Genomic DNA, 19,711 nt, shown 5'->3' with positions numbered 1-19,711 from the left:
AATGGCATTTGTCCTAGCAGACTCACTCACCATACCACTTTATTGATCCCATTTGAGTGATCTGAAGTAACACTTTAGTGTCAATCCTCACTACACATGTTTTCATTCAGGTTTTGCCTCAAATATTGTCCACCACTACCACTTCATGACTTTCTTTGCTAGCTTTCAAGAAATTGCCTACAGCGAAGTGCACTACTTTGGAAAGCCAATAGATGAATTAAACAGATTTTGTAGTTTTACACCAATTATGTAAAGCTAGTGTTTTTTAGCCACGTTGTAAACTCTTGTACAGTACTACAACTTCTGTATTCTCGGTCGGGCTATATCAAATCTGCAACCTATATGAAGTGCAATATGGTTCATTATAAACCGTTAAGGATCTACGACCCTCAATACAGTGAAATAAACGTTGGTTATGTCAGTGGTCACACAAAGAATCTGTCTGAGGATTTAAATCTACTTCATTCCTCACCTACCAAAGCGCTCACTTAGTTTCGTTGGATGAGAAAAGTCACTCTCTCCTAACAGATGAGCACTAGAATGACACACGTGTCATACACAAATGCATTGGATAACCTTGCCCACCCATAGAGTTCTAACCCTAACCACAGTAAAATACTGCTTTACAGGCGTTGCAAATTCTTTAAAATCCCACTAGACCTGCATGGTGAGTTCCTTAGTTTACATACTCAAACTAAATGAAATGCACTCGCCCCCTGGTGAGGGGTAACAAAATATTTACAAATGCTGTCTGTAAAACTCTGCATTTCACCATAAGCACATTTTATATTTGATGCATTTCTGCCACCCAAAGGCAGCAATGAACAGTTAAACTTCTTTGCCATTTACTGTAAAGTTCTCAAAAATATAAAATATGTTTCAAACATCCCCCACAATCCCCAGCAAGGGCGAGTACCATAAAAATGGTACTCACCCTTCATAAAATCTCCTCGCCAAAGCGAGTGGGCTAGTAGATTTTGTGAGCCCTCTACACCATTAAGTGTACTTAAATCCAGGTCTTCTGCTCAGTGGACCAATGCACCCACTACAGGGGCCTCTGTTTGAACTCCTGGTCAAAGGTTTGATTCTCGGCAGGTCCACTCAGCCCTTCATCCTTCAGGAGGTCGATTAAAGAAGTACCATTAAGTTGGTTAACAATGGAAATATGTCATCTGTCCATAGGGCCAAGATGCCCCTCGAGGGTGAAAGTGCACTCTACAAATACACCTGTTATGTTAACCAGTAATTTGCAATGCATGGCTTACAATGACGCTCGCTGACCGAAACCACAAATATGATATGCCAGTGTCCCTTATTTATATAAACCTATCATTCCACTAGTGGGGCAACCTTCTTGTTTAACAATGTACTCCAAAGAGAACTCCCTATTATATTGCAAAAAAAGTTGATAAAATAATGTAAATCTTGCCCCCCAAAAAAGACTGCAACCCTACCCCTCACAATTATGTCAGAGTCCTGATGTGCAACAAAATCCCTGGTTTACAAAATGTTTGTTGATCAGGACTTGCAGCTCAGCCAAACCTGGCTTTTCCAGTGCGCCTCAGAATAGACATGCAGCACACCCATTGCCATTTCCCTGCACTTCAATTGCTTACCTGTTGCACCCTTTATTGTTCTAGTATTTGTACCACACCCGCTTTTATTCTTTGCATGTGATCAGAGTAGCACTATGAAAACTCTTGCCCCAATTCAGAAGGGAAGATGGAAGACCCTGTAGAATCTGCACTTTTGTGGGAAGCAAAGTAATAGAGAGACTCGATAGGACTGAGTCTTTGTCGCCATCATAGTTCCAACTCAGTCATTTATCACTAAAAGTAAGTGCTCTACTTTGAAGTATGTTACACAAGCCAGGAGTGGCTGCACACAGTGCTGGTCATTGAGCCGGCTCTCGGCGGATCCGAGATCCGGCACCAGATGTGTAGCCGGATCTCGGGATCCGGCCAGAGTCAGTCGCCCAAACCCATGAACTGCGTAGGAAAACTTTTTTTAAAAGAAAAAAAAAAAAAGCTAAAGTACGCCCGCGACGGCAGTATTACATTTTACTGTGGCTTTGGCACTGGTGTGTAATGTACAATGCTCTCTACATGTACAACTGATTCCTTTCCGTTGTACATGTAGGAAGCATTGTGCATTACGACAAAAAGCAAATGTTATTGGTTCAATGAAGACCTAGTAGTTCTAAAACGTACCAATCAGTCCCTGAAACACCTACATAAAAAAATCCCAATTTTGACACCAAAAATGCCTTTAAATCAGCTAACAGTATATATAAATCAGCTATCATCAGGCACAAAGCCAATGCTTACAATACCAGGATCTCCAATGCTAATTCTGATGCCAAAAAACTAACAAACTTAGAGAGTTAGAGAACCCTACAACTAACTCCACCCCATCCAATGCTAGCAAAGATTGGTGCACCACAATCCAAAATGACCCAACCTCTAAGATTGACTGACTTCAAACCAAAATTTATAAAAAAAAAAAACAGAAATTGCTAGCAGATAAAACCAGCACTACCAACACCCCTAAAGTGATAACTCCTAATGCTATCTCACCCTTTCACTTTACTCCAGTCACCCAGGACCAAATACTAATCACCATAACTAAGCTTAAAGCCTCTAACTGCAAAGGCGATCGATTCCCTGCCCACCTAGTCAAACTCTCTGCACCCACCCTCACCCCATCACTGATTTCGTCAAGGGCTCTTAGTTCCAACCTGGTACCGAGCAACATCAAAGAAGCATGGGTTACCCCACTATTAAAAAAAACCTACCCTCGACCCAACTGTCCCCACTAACTACCATCCCATTACCACAGTCCCCTTCCTGTTAAAATGTATTGATAAAAAGCCTACACCCAAATTCAGGACCACCTAGAACAAAACCAGCTACTAGGTACTAGACAATCATGATTCCGCCCTAACCATAGCACAGAAACAGCCCTCCTTGATCTTAAAATACAGATTGATGCTATCAGAGATTCAGGCAAACTATGTATTCTCCTGCTATTAGATCTATCGGCAGCATTTGACATTGTAGACCACGATAAACTCTGCACCACCCAAGCCAATGACTTTGGTTTCTCCAACGAAGCAACATGTTTGATTAAATCCTTCCTAGCAGATCGCACCTCCAGAATTTGTATAGTTAAAGAAGCAGCAGACCCCATCCCAGTCCCAATAGGCATACCCCAAGGCTACTGCCTCTCCCCCACTCTAAAAAGCCTATACTAAACTCCTTTTCGCAGCGTTGGATAATATGGGTGTCATCTATACCAATTTTGCCGATGACACCCAAATACTCATACCACTTTCTGGGAACTACAAGTCAGACACCATCCTAATAAATAACATCTATGCAATCATACTGAATTGGATGGCCCTAAACAGTCTTTGTCTTGATGAGAAAACAGATTCTCATTGTGGGCTCACCTGCTAAAATCAACACCCTCCATCCTGACTACAACTCAATCAAAATCGATGGCTCCATTATACCCGTACTTAAACAAGTCAACACTCTTGGTGTCTACCTCGATGCCAACCTATCCTTCTCAAAAGCATACCAATGCCCTAGCTTCATCTACCTCCTATACAGCCAAACTCATAGCCCTTAGCCGCCAGTTCCGCACTCCAGCCAATTGTCTTACACTAGCTAGAGCCATAATACTTTCCAAAGTTGATTACCGCAATGTTCTTCTATTAGGCACCTCAAATGCGAATTTAGCCAACCTCCAACTTATCCAAAACAAAGCCCTTCACGCTTCTTTAGGATTAAGAAATGCAGACCACATCTCTCACATCAGAAGAGAGGCTTGCTGGCTGTCAATCAAAGCTAGAATCACATTCAAAGCCCTCTGTATTACACACAAATGAATCAATAATACAGCACCTAGATACCTCAACAAATCCATCACATAAAAACTAGCTAACAGAACTTTAAGATCAAATGCTGAATCTCTCCTGGCCATTCCACGTTATAGGAGCAATAGGGCTTGAGGAACTAGCGTCCCAGTCTTGGCACCCACTCTCTGGAACACCCTCCCCATTAATCTGAAAAACGAATCCTCTTCCCCCCCCCCCCCCCATCTTCAAGAAAGCACCAAAAACTTGGCCATTTAACACAGACTAACTTAGCGCTTCCACATCCCAGAGTCTCCCACTGGTGATCGGTCTCATTGCCAACACCAAATGCATACTGCTTGTACTTTGTTGCCTTCATTTTGATTGTGATTGAAACTGCTCACTAACTCATTGTGGAACGATTATCTTGCTTGTATATTGTCTTGAATAATGATTGCAATTATTTCCCGAAATGTCTGTAACTACGCCGTGATACCTTAGGGACCGGGTGTATAACAAAATAAATAAATCACACCAGTGCCAAAGCCGGCAGTAAACCACATGCACCTTTTTTCTTAAGAATTCCAGCATTGCTGATGTCCACTACGAGCCCCGCCCACTCTGGGACCCCATCTGCTCCCCTGCCACCCCCCCTCCCCAACTCCTACCCCACCACAGTCCTTGTGTTGTGGAATCCCCATCCCCACTACATTTTTTCCATTTCCACCACTGGCTGCACATCTACTAAAATGCCACATAAGTGCTTAAGAGTTAGGGCATTACATCAAAGGGGATCACTCAACATTGTGTGGGAGTAACAGACAAACTCACTTTCTTCGTTCCAGGCAGCCAGGTGCTCGGACTCGATAACCAACTCCACGCCCTGCGGCCCCGCATCGCCCTCTGCAGCAGGGCCTCGGGGTCCGCGGTTAAAGATCCTCACAGCCAAGCTTTCCAACTTCTGCAGTGCCGACATTTTGGAGCCCTTGTTCTTAGCAGGATTCTGGCAGGTCACATCAGTTCCATGGTTCATGTCTGCCACCTCTTACAGCCAGTGCTTATTTTGTAATGTTTTTACTTCGATCCTATCGAATTCGCTCACTGTAGAAGCCGAGACAAAACCTGGGCCTGCTCCAAGAAATACTACTTTTCAGGTGCGGCCATTTACCATGCGCCAGAAAGAACCAAAAATGTATCCCAAAAACACCGGTCGAAACAAGATACCGCCACGACACTAAACAGAAAATAGTTCGTACTACGTGTCCACAAAGATGGAAAGAAACAGTTTGGTCAGCTGCGGGTAGATTTCAAGATTGCACTCCGAAGGAGGGAGCGTGCCCCCCCAGAGCGTGTCAACAGTCGTACCAAGGAGGGGACTTTTATCAGCACCCACCAGCACTTCATACATGCTTGAAAAAATCCACACGGCGCCTCTTTACCACTCCCCGTCTTTAGCTACTTCCTTAGGGTTGGTGGGGACATCTCTGCGAGGCGATTCATCCGGCGACAGCTTTGAAACCAGGAAAAGTTGCTCTGCGATCAAAACGAAGTTTATTTGGCGGAAAGGGAAGGGAAGGACATGGAAATGCTGGAGGGATGACGGGGAGCGTTGCAGGGCCAGAAGTCGTTTGGAAAGGTACAGTGATAGCAGAGCGCCAGCCTGCCTGCTGCTCGGAGAGGCAACGGCAGCAAGGAGAGATTTGCCAGAACAACGATCTGGGGACAAGTATGTTGGGGTGAGGCTTAAAATAGCCTGTGCACTCTCGCACGCGCTCTCTCGGCGCCTTTATCTTGTTCTTTTAGATAGCTTTTTCCAGAATGGAAACTGTCTCGGGCCAGGCAGCTCAAGTATCGAGTAGTGTTACCTCCCGTCTCCTAAAGTTACAGGCACTCCAGGCAAAAAGAGTGCTTTCTCCAAGAGACGGCTCACCTATGCCACAGGGGAAACCCACAACGTGAGCACGAGGATGCCCAGTGGTGAGTGAAGGTGAGGCACGCAAGCGCGCCGCCTGGTAGAGGTGACTTTCGGTGCATATCAAATGGCCTTCAGAGATAAAACTCTCCTCGCTAACAGGCTGCGTTACATCAACAGCACCCGTGTGTGCACATAGGTGCTGGGTGAACGTATCCCAAGACTAGGTGATGGCACAGCCCTAAACACACGAGACAGGAATGCAGTCCCAAAGTGGACAGAAGGGGCGGGGAAGAATGCCTCTTCTGGCAAGCCACTAATTAAAACGCAAATACTTTCCTGCTGTTTTTCTGCTTCGACCTTGAGTGTAGAGCTGTCCTTGTAGAAAACAGGTTGAGAGCAGATTGTGTTTGGGGAACAAACACCAACCTTTGTTCTTTCTTTTAAGCAACTGGCAGCTGAGTCCTGGAAAAGGTGAACACAGGGCCCCTTGTTAACCCGATAGGAGGTGGATCTAGTAAACAAAGAGGCAAGAATCCGATCCCAGACATCGTCCAAAAAACATCACCTTTTCTTTTGTTTTCGTCTTCGAAAGAAGCTCACATGGGACTAGAATGTGCCATGTACAACCACCCACTAGGATGTTGCAGTCCTTCGAAGCACGCGTCTTCTTTATCAGGCAGTGCAAGCTTCTGACCACCACGTTTTCCTTTTCCTGAACGTGGTTTTATCTTTGCAAGGAAGGCAGCGAAATGAAGGCACCAGAGCGCACCCACTCTTAAGACACGTCGTTGCGACACTGCCCACTGCTAGGTTCCATCAGACCTGGGCTTTCAGCCCATCTAAGTAGGAGAAGAGAGATTCCAAGTGCAAGGCATAAGCCGTTGTATGTGAGCAAGTCACAGCACACATTAGGTATTGTTTCAGGAAGGGCCTCTAGGGAGCAGCGTGAGTCGGGAAGAGAGGGAGGGACATAGCTGGGAGTGATGCCAGCCTCAGACTAATGCTTAAAGGCACCCACACCCTGCCTCACCAGCTTTCACCAGGCACTCCTAGTTCGCAATTAGCTGTTGCATAAGACACAGCTTGATGCAAAACTATTCCGCACAAATTAAAGTCGCAGTATAGGGTGGCACGGCCTACAGTGCATGTCACTCCTTTGTGGCACTACAGTAGTCTACGTGATCTCAATCAGCAAGTACAGCAGGAGCTCCTCACATTAAAAGCTTAACTTCCCAAGATTACACAATGCGCAACGTGTGTTCTGTTGTATGAAAAAGGAAGAATTGACTAAACGCAGCGTGTCAAAGAGGGACCCCCGCGTGCCCTGTAATCTTGTGAACCCGGAGCAAAATGAGGGCGATCTGCGAGGGTGGGGAATGGGGGCGGGCGGTGCAATCACCAGAGTGAGTTTACTTTAAAGGGATCGTGGCGTGGGATTCGGGAGATGTGAAAAGCCCCCACACAGAAAACATGCTGCTTCACTTCCTCTGCGGTCTCCGCGAGGTTGCAGCGACTTCATGCAGTGACATTTAAGGAGCGCCTACAGAGATGGCATATACCCGTCTGCGTTTTGCATGGAGGAGTTCATTCGGGCCATTGAAGATTTCATAATTACCATGAAAGTGGTGGTTGGGGGGGGGGGGGAGTTAACAGGAGCCACACTTCGCCCCTTGTCAGTGGTGTCCCACACATTTCTGTCCAACTCAATTGGTAAAGCATTTTTTTCCCTCAGACTGGGGAAGGTGTCAACAGGGTATTGTAGGCGTCGGGCTGAGGCATCAGGATGACCCGGATCAATATTAAGGCTTTTGGCAACTTATTTATGGTGAACGGGATCGTGCACAGGTGGTCCTGCCACAAACTGGCTTATGGAAGAGTGGGCCAATTTTCAGGCAACAATTGACATACTAGTGGTTTGTATACAAGTCAAAGTAAACATGGTCACAGATTTATATAGAACACAGCACGTTGTAATGTTATTTTGTCCCAGCCTTAGTCCCGCCCTATGGAGGCATTATGTATGAGAACAGTGTGGCCAATTGGGCTGTGCTCATGGCTTTAAGTGGGACGGAGTGGAGCCCCGGCAGTCTCCAAAAAATCACTCTTAAGCGTAGCTCTCCCGGCCAACGCAGCACCAACCTTTTCAGGTAGCCCTTTCACCGAATACAGAGTGAAAGGAATGCCTGCAGAGGTCGGCATCGCAACGTAAAAGGGAGAGGTAAGAGTAGACTCGGCTAAATGAATGCTGGAAACAATCCAACCCTTGCATTCAGCACCATCACGTTAAGTAAAGAGCTGCCTGCAAAGGCTGCGCCGCGGAATACGGAAAAAAGGAGAGGGGGTGGCGTAAAACGAATGGTAGCAATGTGCCCGCGTCTCCTTTTTATTTCCGAAAAGAAAATGGCCACCTCGAGACAACACAACTAAGCAAAATTATCGTCAAGTCCTCCCCCCGATTTCTCATCTACTTAAAGCACTAGCTGTGCCCCTTTAGTCCTGGGAAGTGGTAGATGCTATAGCATAATGTAGAGTGACCCCCCCCCCCTTCTTGGGTGGAAAGAGGAGTGACATCACAGGTGATAACGTAATGTAGGGTCCAGTCTCGTGAGGAACTTCCAGGAGGTCCGTCAAGGAGGATAATGGGCGGAGGCGGTTTAAAAATCACTCGCATCAATGAACCTTTTCCCCTCCTGCTCGCTGCTGCACCCCGCCTCGGACGTTCCCCACAAGGTGGCCATTTTCCATTGACTCCGACCCTTAGCTACAGAGCAATATTGATATTGAATTTGCAGTAGTTCGGTGCTGTCATTCAAATTTTTCCCACGCCATGATTATTGGTACACAATAGGTTTCCCCTCCAGTGAAAGCGGGAGGTCAGTGCTCAGAGGTACTGTACTGTCTATTAGCAGAACGCAGTGGCACAGGCCAAGGAAGGTCAAGAGGGAGGCTGTGAGAAAAAGGAGGGATGGGTCGAGCGTGCCATGGCATCATGAGGTCCAAGGATCAGCCTTTTAATGTCTGTGGGGGTCGCTTGGGCGTTCTGCAATATGGAACGTTGTAGTTGAAGAAATAAAAGGCAGCAACGGGCCATAATCTTCATGGGCAGATGCAAAATCAGATGGAGTGTTGTTGGTGTTAGGGTTCAAGCAAGCCTCAAAGGCACACGTTTAACAGATGCAGGGATTAGAGGATGGAACAGGGATCAGGGGGGTTAGAGGGAGAAAGGGGTGGCCATTTAATTCAATGACATCAAAATAATATAAATACATTACAACGTAATTTACTGTCATGGTATAGCTTGTTGAGGTTCTTTGATAGTTGGGAATGGGCGTACAACGGGCGATATCCCTGGTGAATACACCTGACAAGATGGTAGCACATCTGCTATCCAGGACTATATATTTGTTAATGGGGAGGCAGCCCTCAGGGTCCTGGAGCTTCGTGTTAGCACTAGTAGCTGGAGCGATCACGAGGACCTTGTCCTGAGTCTCAGAGCTCCCACCTTACAGTCTGCTGTGCAGGAACCGGGGGATTTGGTGACAAATCACCAGGTTAGCTGCATCAGATGGTCTGAAACTAACATGCACAGGGCTAGAAATACTGCAGTACATTTGACCGGCCGTGATCTTGATGCCTTCCACAATATGAATGTGGATTGCATCGAGAGGTGGATCTCGTTTTCTGGTGCTCACGCAACCACTAAAATGCCTTCAATCTGTAGATAATCCAGACCTCACTTGGTGAGGTCTGGATTATCCCCACATGAAACGTAAACTGCGTGGGGACTTGCATAGAGCCAAAAACCAAGCACACTCTTTCCGGTCTTATCTTGTTGAAGTAAGATACCTCAAAAATACACACCGTAATTGGTTGCACTGGTGGTGTCATTCGAATAGAGATGCAGCTTGGCAAACCATGGTGGCAGCCCTTACTAGTGGATATTCACAGAGCATCTAGACCCTTCTGGGCGAGGCTAAAGAGTGCAGGAAACAAATCATGATAAATCCAATTAACGAACACATTTGGGTGGCCCTTCTGCACAAACGTAATGCCGATTTCCGCCCTCCTTTTCCACAGACTGATTGTAAACCTGTAGGGAATACCTAGGAAATACCCTAGTGGAGGAGGAAGCGGACATACTTAAAAAGGACAAGTCCTCATGGGCCCGGGGGTCCGACTGTTTGGCCAATGTAGTCATGAAGCGCAACCCCAAATTTTGGTCTGTGCTCCTCAAGTTCCTATTTGACAAGGTCCTGTAGAAAAGGATTATACCCTCCTCCTGGCAGACCACCATACTCATTCCGGTCCTCAAAAGGGGCTCCCCCAGAGACATTGATAATTATTGCCTTCTACACATGCTTGATTGCACATGGACATTATTGGCCTCCTTTCTCCTCTTAGAGCTGCAGAGGTGGGTTGATCGGGAGGGCCACCACAGTTAACATGCCCTTGCCTGTATCATGCCCCCCATTGCAATGTGCAGAAAGTTCTGTAGTGTTGCCCTGTACTGTTGATGCCACCACAGTTAACATGCCTTTACAATGTGATGAAAGTCATAATACGATTCCATTGGCTGGTCTGTCCTGTACTGTACTGTCTCCTCACCCGCCTCCATCACTCACCCCTCAATCAGAAGTCCGTCTAAAATGTGCCCTCATCAACTCCCGAGCCCTACTGGCTCATGCATTAGATATACATGATCAGCAGCAACAATTTTGGCCTACTCTTCCTTAGCGAAACCTGGTTGACCGATTCATCTGGACACGCCCTCACCCTAGGCATCCCCGTGGGATACACTATCTACAGACAGGACCGCTCCTCCCTCAGAGGGGGTGGGGTAGTCATCATCGCCAAGGAATCCCCATCAATTAGGACAATTCAGAGGGACCTTGATCCAAACTCAGACTACCTTCTACTCAAACGTAAGCTCTCACAGCTGCACCTTTACCTTCCACCTCATCTACCGACCTCCTGGCCCTTCCAGCAACTTCCAAGATGCTCTAACCCACTCCTCCCCCGAGACAACCTAAAAAAAAAAAAAGCATCCAAAACCCTGCTCCTGCAGGACCTTAATCTAGGCCTCCATGACCCCAAGAACCCTCACGCAAAAGCCTTCAATAAAGCCCTCTCCACCGTAGGTGTTCTCTCAAGCCATTTCCAACTCCACCCACACCAAAGGCCACACCCTAGAGTGGGTTGCCCACCATGACTGCTCTCTCAGCCTCCCTACAATCACCCCACTACCATGGTCTGATCACCACTGTATCACATTCAACATTGTCACCACCAAAGGTCCTCAACCCCCCACCATCTCTCTTCCAGCGGCCCTCTCCCACAGTTCAAAACTGCTCACACACAACAACCTATCCCTTAGGGTGCCCGATCTGCTACCCTCCTTTTCTAATGACCCTGATATTCTTGCCAACGACTTTAAGAGGGTCATCACCAAGGCCATTCACCTAGTGGCACCCCTCACCCTCAAAAAAAGCCAAAACAATTAAACACTAAAAAAAGGGCTGCACGCACCACTTGGATTAACAACCCCACAGAGGCTACCAGATTTGCCTTCAAATATATCTCTAAACAATACAAAATCGCCATCACCAAGGCCAAAGCGTCCTCCTTCAATACAAAGGATAGCCAATGGTAAATCCGGAAGTAGATACATCTTTGCCATATTCAGAGAGCTTGAGAGCACCTCCTCCCCTCCATCACCTATTGTGAAGGAGGTAACTTGGTGCAACTCCATCCAGTCTGCCATGCTAAACAAATTGGAAACCTTACAGGCCAAAATACTTGCCCACCAACGGGAACTTACCAAACTGGTCACTAGCAGTCAAGCTAACCCTACACCAGCAGCCAATTCCAGTCATTTCCCCCTGTTTGACTTTAAGGGCATGAGTGAAACGCAGGTCATCACACTTCTCCGATCCATCAAACCTTCCAATTGAAAAGGCGATGCCTGCCCAGCACAAGTCATCAAGGACTGTGCCCTCGTCTGCTCCTTAAAAAGCCCTCCCTTGACCCCTCCATCCCAGGTAATTACAGGCGCATCACCACCGTCCCCTTCCGATTAAAAATTCTCAATAAAGCAGATTACCTGCACATACAGAAATTTCTAGAAGACAATCATCTCCTAGGACTCAAACAATCAGGGTTCAGGCCACGCCATGGGACCAAAACGGCTCTCCTTGATCTCAAAAATCAGATTGATGACCTCGAGATGAAGGCAAACCCGCGTTCCTCCTGCTCTTGAACCCGTCAGCGGCCTTTGATCTGGTTGACCACAAAACCTTATGGCAGCACCTCTCTTCAGTAGCAAACTTCTCTGACAGTGCCTGCAAATGGATAAACTCCTTTCTAAAGGACAGAGCAATGAAGTTCTTCTGACTCCTCGTGCGCCGACCCCAGCAGCATCAAATGTGGGGTTCCGCAAGGCTCATGCACGGCCCACACCCTCTACAACCTCTTCACAAGGCCATAGTTTAAAATCTTGGACTCCCTGGGCATCTCATATACAGACTGTGCTGATGACACCCAGGTACTCATCCTGCTCACAGGAGACTACCAGTCCGACCAGAACACACAACAATACAATCATGGATGGCAGAAAACTGGTTATGCCTCAACTGCGAGAAAACTGAGCTCCTGCTGGTTGGCTCCCCCTCCACATTGAGCAAGCTGGACAACCAATAATCCTCCTTCACCATTGACAAAATCTCCATCACCGTGTCACCATCCATCAAAACCTTAGGTGTCTACCTGGAACCTGACTTGACCATGAACAGGCAGGTTAACGCCATAGCATCCACCTCCACCTACCACTCTAAACTCATCAACTCAGTTAGACCTTTCCTGTCCCAACTATACTGCCTCGCCATCGCCAGGGCCATAATCAGCTCCAGGCTCGATTACTGTAACGCTCTCTTCATAGGCACATCAGCCAAGAATGTTGCTAAGCTTAAAATTGTACAAAACAACGCGCTCAGAGCAGCCACTTGTCTTTCACATAGAGAACACATCTCAGAGCTAAGAAGACAGGTCCACTGGCTTCCAGTCAAGGAAAGGTCTCGCCCTCACTCACAATTGTCTCCATGACTTGCCCTCCCCCTTATCTGGCACAAAGGATCACCAAACCCACCACTCGGACCCTCCAGATCTCCCTATTCCAACCTGTTATCCGTTCCCAGAACACGTAAAGCCTGTGTAGGCGGCTTCAGTTTCCCCACAGTGGCCCCCACACAATGGAACTTCTTACCACCTCACATTAGGCTTATTGAAACCCACTCCGTCTTCCGCAAGGCCATCAAAACAAACCCCTTTGTCTGATTGTATAACTTGTATTCTGTAATACTATGCAACCATTGAGTCTTTCATTGTGCGGCATCATTGTAACCCTTAATCCAGCCTTCTTAAGCTCAGATGTAGCACCTCGATGCCTGCGGGCTGTATTGCGCTCTACAAATCCAAAATAAATAAAATATTAGATAGATACCAGAGTGGCTTTTGACCAGATTATTCTACAGCACAACCTGCGGTTGCTCGATTTCTTAGTCGAGCAATCTCAGGGGAAAAATGCCCCCACGCCAACTTTATGCCTTATTAATGGACTTCAAATCAGCTTCCAACATCAGTGTTGTGGCAAAGACTGGAACATGTAGGCTGCCCAATGGGGATTCTCTACTATCTTAAATTATTGCACATGAACACAGTTTCCCTCACAATGGTCTCCGGAGGCACCATGGCGGCTCCGGTAGTTCAAGGGGTGAAACAAGGGTGTGTCACGGCTCTACTCCTGTACAAACTTTATATATCTCAGATCTTCCTTGGTTCTTATCTCCAATTAAGGTTGCTCCACCAAAATAGAGCAGACACATTGTACAGTCCTTGCATATGCTGATCTCATTTTATTAGACCATACCTTCATCAATGGTCTTACAATCAAAGGCAAGACACAGATTATGCCGTTTACTGCCAAGCATGTAGCTCGTCATAAACTAGTTGGCAAACCTGGCAATTTCTTATACTCATAAGTTTAAATACCTAGGAGTAGAATTTGATGCGAGTCCTGCATATAAAACTTGTATTCAGACTAGTATCAGGAAAGCAAACCAACTAACTTCTTTAATTGTCCAATTTAACAAATGAAAGGGCGGCTTTACGCTGGCGGGGTGATGCGGCTGTATTGGCAATGCCTGACCCATGCGGTCATCTACGGTCTTGAGAGCATGACCAATGTTGATTTAAAAAATTGTTACATCGAGTGGATGGCCGATTCTGGAGGAGTCTATTGGGTTTGCCGCAATGTGCCCCTATGGCGATACTGCGCTTGGAGCTGGGCCAACTCTGCCTTAAGGTTTTAGTGCTGAAAAGAAGAGCCATCATGTACCTTAAAATGAGTGGCTCCGCTAATTTACTGCTCAAGAGCCTGGGAACCAAGTCTAGCTTTATCACAGGAATGAATATCCTTTTCAGTGATATTGGGTGAATCCCAGATCGGGGAGATAACATCAGTACCCTTAGTTTCACATTTGAAAAGGATTTGGGGTTATGGGACTGGAATGAAAAGTTCAATCACCTCGGGACGCTGAAAAGCTATTCCATTATCCCCAATGGTTTGTATGTATTTAGGAAAGCCCAACCCTTCTTAAAGCTATGTCCATCTAGTGAATTAAGGAGATTCATATTGCTCATGCGAATAAATCATCTACCCGTATTAAGTGTTCTTCGCCCCTCTCTCTCATGAGAGACTATCGATCCTGTCGACTTTGTTTTATTAAGTCAAACTTTGCAACAGCTAAACAGGTCTTGACGGAATGTCTGACCATGGGGGTGGAACACGCAAAGAACCTGGGCAAGTTCACCCAACACCTGGAATCAATCAAGGATGAATTTTTGGAATCGATGCATTAACTCTTTAAATGGGGGACTACACATGGCTATTTAGGGAATGGAAGAAAGTGGCTCGGCGCCTAGCCTGGTCATCGGATAAAGAAATGGATGGTTGATACTAACCTGGGTAGGATTGAGTGAACCCTGGGTATAAAGGAAAGTCATTAATTAAATGCAAAGCCACAAGTGTATGAACCCTGATGTAATCACCTTTGCTGTATGTATGATCTGTTATTCATCCGAATACTCTGAAGATGCTGAATGAGATGTTAATTGATTATCTGATTACGTTCAAACTATCATTGTATGCTTGCCCTCTTCTACTGGTCAATAATGTTTTTATTTTGATATGTATGACATGCATTAATTACCGTAATAGCATTTCTGATGATTGTACGTGCTTAGATTCACATGCTGTGCATATAGTCCAACATCTAGTGGTAACCGCAGAGTATTGCATTTTGTCTTTCGAGGATCGAAAGGGGATGTCAGCATAGGCGTGTCTGTAACACTATCCCCAACGTGACATGTAGTGTATCCAGAAAACAATGCGTCCCTCCGATTGTATTTTTTCTGCCGTGAGGGAGCCTTGTGACTATCGTGAGTGGGTACAGATAGAGATAAGTAGTACAATGTGTTTCTTCTATCCGAGCGGGGAGGAAGGGTGGGCGCATGTGAATCTGCATATACTAGCGAGCAGTACCCAGAGTTGGCGGTGTGATGTGAGAAGGAACAGTAGTGAAAATATGTCTTACTACCGCTTGTCCCACATGAGAATCAGACCGAGAGTGAGTATCTAGGCAATAGTGTTTTGTAAAGGTGTGTACAGAACTCCAGGTTGCCGCTTTGCAAATCGACTGGAGAGGAACATTTGCAATGAATGCTATGGCAGCCCCCGTGCCCAGAGTAGAGCGTGCTCTAGGCTTGAAGGGCAGTTCTCCCTTGTCAAGAGTGTAGCAGAGTGTGATGCAGTTGACAATCCGTTTAGAGATGGCCGATTTAGAGACAGAGTCCCCTTCTTTACCAGCGGTTTAGTTTTTTCCAGTACATGGCTGCCCTGCGCACATCCAGTGTGTGTAGGCTTCTTTGTCATGTTGGTAGGGTTCTGGAACAATGTAGGCAGTACTCTTGACTGGTTCACATGGAACTTGACAAAAGGGTCTAGAGTAGAAAGGGACTGTAGTTCACCAACCCTCCTTATAGAAGTGACTGCCACTAGTAAGGCTGTCTCGTGAGTGCTTTAAGACTTGCTTTGTGTATATATTCAAAGGGAGACCCCATAAGTCTGATTAATACCACATTTAGGTCCCAGCCGGGAGCAGAGTTGGAAAAAGCCTTAATTACTGGGATCTTCCACCATGACACTTTCTGCTGGGACGTAGTGTAGGATGAAAGTGCAGCTAAGTGAACCTTCAGGGAAATGAATACAAGACCCGAGTTCAGGAGGTGAGTCAGGTATAACACAATGTGTAGGAGAATATTCAATGGGATTGATGCCCTTGGGATTACACCATATGACAAAGCGCTTCCATTTATTGGCGTAGCAATGTCTGGTGTTAGGTTTCCTTGCTTCTTTAAGTATATCCATGAACCTCTGAGGAAGATGGAGATGTCCAAACTCTATGATTGCAGGAGCCAGGCCGCTAAGTTGAGAGTTTGCAGGCGTGGATGGAGAGTTTCCCCCCCTCCCCTGAGACAACATGTTGTAAGGGTAAGGCAGTTTCATGAGAGGAAAGAGGGACATTTCCATCAGATGGGAGAACCAGGGCTGGTGTGCCCATAATGGGGCCACCAAAATCATGGTAAATGCACACTCTTGTTGAGTAGGGACGGTGGGGGGGGGGGGGGGGCGGCGAGCCTAAACAAATCTCCCAGACCATTGTATACAGAGGTCTACCCCTTGGATTGGTTCTGGGGGTACCTGGAGGCGTAATCTGGGCCATTGCAAGTTTTCCAGATTTGCAAACCAGTCAATCTCTGGGAAACCCCATTCTGCGAAAACGGAGACGATGTCTTCATGTAGTCGCCATTCATACTCCAAGGGCAGTGGGAACTCTTGGCTGAGCACATCTGCCAAAAGACCGAGTTCCCCTGGAAAGTGTTTGAGAGCCCACTTCAAAACTATCTCCAAACATTTGGGACAGCCCTGGAGAAGGAGTGCCCCCCTTGCTTGATTAGTTAGTACATGGTTGTGGTGCTGTCGTGAGGACCAGTACCGTCTTTCCCTGTAGCTGCTCCTGAAAGGCCTTCAGTGCTTTGAACACCGCTAGTAGCTCCTACAGGTTTATGTGGCTGGAAGCTACAGCTGGGGGCCAAACCTTGTGTGCAGTCTGTTGAGGTGAGCTGCCACCCCGTGAGGGCCGTGTCCGCCGTGAGTGTGGCTTCTACTGCAGGAGTGGTGAAGGTTTTTCCCTTCAAGAGGTTTTCCCTCGACCACCACCTCAGAGAGAACGAGGGCTGCCAAGACAACCACTAGATCGTGCCATAGCCCGCTGGACTGACGCCATTGGCTGTTTAGCCACTCTTGCGTGGGGCGCATGCGTAAACGCGCATGAGGAACCAAGTAAATGCAGGACGCCATCATAACCAACAGTCGCATGGCCTTACATACCGTCAACTCGCAAGAGGATACATACGGAGGGATTTGAAACAGCATGTTTTGAACCGTCTCGTTTGAGGGGAAGACAAGACCGTCTTCTGTCAGAATAAGAGCCCCTAGAAACTGCTTGACTTGGCCGGTGTCGAGGCTGGATTTCTCCTCGTTTATGGAGAAGCCCAGATTGAATAAAAGGTCAAGGTCAACCATCCTTTGAGTATTTGCCAGGCATGTTTCGTAGGAGTCCCCTGTTATGGGCCAGTCGTCGAGGTAAGGATAAACTGGATTGTATTGCCTGCACAGGTGAGCCGCTGCCACTGCCAGTACCTTTGTAAATACCTTTGGGGCTGAGACAATGCCGAAGGGAAGGAATGAACCGATAGTGCTTGCCCTCTATCATGTACCTTAGGTACTTTCTGTGTGCTGGCAATATCGAAATATGAAAGTATGCCTCTTTCATGTCCAATGTTGCCATGTAATCTCTCTTCATGAGAAGAGGAATTACTTCTTGTAGCATCACCATACAAAACTTTTGGGGTTTGACAAACTTGTTCGCTGGGCGCAAATCTAGAACAGGGCGCATGGTTAGATCCTTTTTGGGTACCAGGAAGTACACTGAATAAATACTCTTGTTTACCTGTAGAACAGGGACAAGTCCGATAGCGCCCTTTTCCTGCAGGATCTTGACCTCTTGTAGCAGGATCTGGAGGCGCTCTCATGTCAGGCACCTGGATCTTGCAGGTCTGTACCGAGGTGGCCGGCTGAACTCGATACAGTACCCGTGGGTGACGGTCTTGAGCACCCACTGGTCCGATGTGATCCCATCCCATGCATGCAAGAATGATGCCAAGTGTCCCCCGACCGGGAGGTATGGGAGGGGACCCGGATTCGAGAGTCATTTTTTGACCAGAGGCCGGGGAGCCTCTAGGGGTGGCATTACGACCCATTCCCTTTCCCGGACGTTTTCCTCTGGGAGGGTAAGTACTGGGGGTTTTAGAACCTTGTCTCGAAGACCAATTGTTCCCTGAGCCATACTGATTATGTGGGGAATGTTGATCGGGTTGCCCGTGAAGGGAGCAGCAAGCATCCCCCTCTTTGTTGAAATGGTCTTTGAGTAATCTGGTTCAAAGATTCTGCGTCAACCGCCTTTCCAAACAGATTGGAATCTTCCACAGGTTTGTTAATCAACGACGCTTGAGTTTCGGGTTTGAACCCAGAGTTCCTCAACCAAGCATGGCGCTTTAAAAGGGTACCTTGTGCCAGGGTACGACCAGCTGTTTCGGCAGCATCCAAGTTATTCTTGAGGATGTTGTCATTTACTTGTTTGCACTCTGACACGATTGCTAGTAGGTGGGAGCGCACTGGTTCTGAGACTTCCTGCAGGCCCTCCTGCAGTAGGTTCTACTGGACATCTGAATAACTAGCCAAGAGCGTGGTATTATTGGCTATGCGCGTGGAGCAAGCCACAACAGTGGCAATTCTTTTTCCTAAAGCACACAACTTTTTACACTGTCTGGTGGCGAGTCGCCTGTAGACAAAGGTAATCCCGCCCTCTTCCTTGTCTTTGTGGCCACCAGAAGCTCTGGTGTGGCATGACCCCTAATAATCGGTGGGGGAGGGCCGAAAAAGTTTTGCCACCATAGGATTAACAACTCTGGTTTGAGAGGGTGTCAATAAAGAGGGGGCGATGCGCCTCTTGATGGAATTGAGAAGGGGAATAGCTTGGCTAGCCAGAGGCTTTTCTTTTAAAATGTTCTCCACAAAATCTGAGACTACCACTGCCTCCTGTGTGGCTATTTGGAAGTGCTCAACTGCCTTCCTAAGAATGGCATTAAACGCCATTTGGTCGTCCACAGGAGAAGCCTGACACAGAGGAGGAGACAAGGGAGGGTCAAGGCAAATGGCATCTGGGTCCGGGGTAGCGGATAGCAAAGATGGGTTTGCATTAAGTGGTTGTCATCTCCACAATCCGGGGTGTGATCATGAGATTCATCGAACAGATCGTCCCGCTGTGCATAAGGGTCAACCCCTTGTGTATAAGGGATACGATTAACCTCTTCAGGATCTGGTAGGTCAAAGACCTCCTCATAGAGAGGGTCCGAGGTCCTCTGATATTTAGTTATGGGTACATCATAAGGGATCTCCGCACAAGGCCTCTTTGGAGTGAACCTCTCTGAAAAATATACACATTTTTCTAGCCTGTTCATACAAACCTCAAATTTCTCTGTAGTCCATATAGATGACCCAGAGGTGTCTAAAGGGGGAAATGGTTCCTCTATAGGCTCTTGCAGCCTAGAATATCTAGATTCTAGAACAAGAGTCTTAGACAAAGGCTGGGTACTCTGTAAAGCCCTACCGCTCTTTGGGGCGTTCTTGAGTCCGACGTATTCTTTGGCCTCTCCTGCCCATCCGGGCGTCCTGATAGGTCTTTGACGTACCTTTGGGTTTA

At 47.0% G+C, this 19,711-nt stretch overlaps 1 protein-coding gene across 3 annotated transcripts in view; it reads right to left on the bottom strand.

The window, feature by feature from the left end:
• The window catches only part of PRKACA (protein kinase cAMP-activated catalytic subunit alpha), a 1,211,861-nt gene that overhangs the window by 929,910 nt on the left and 262,240 nt on the right, over positions 1–19,711 (bottom strand). The window contains exon 1 of one of the 3 annotated variants that reach the window (XM_069603979.1): positions 4,691–5,745. The exons of the other annotated variants lie outside the window; for them this stretch is intronic. Within the exon in view, the coding sequence (XP_069460080.1) occupies positions 4,691–4,892 (202 nt within the window). The 5' untranslated portion in view covers positions 4,893–5,745. Of the gene's footprint in view, positions 1–4,690; positions 5,746–19,711 lie in introns of those variants that run through there. 3 annotated transcript variants of the gene reach the window in all.

This window comes from Ambystoma mexicanum, chromosome 3q, assembly GCF_040938575.1.
Source record: "Ambystoma mexicanum isolate Mex_15411 chromosome 3q, UKY_AmexF1_1, whole genome shotgun sequence".
Classification (NCBI taxonomy): Eukaryota; Metazoa; Chordata; class Amphibia; order Caudata; family Ambystomatidae; genus Ambystoma; species Ambystoma mexicanum.
Note: the sequence above shows the minus strand (reverse complement) of the source record. Positions and strands in the feature narration are given on the sequence as shown.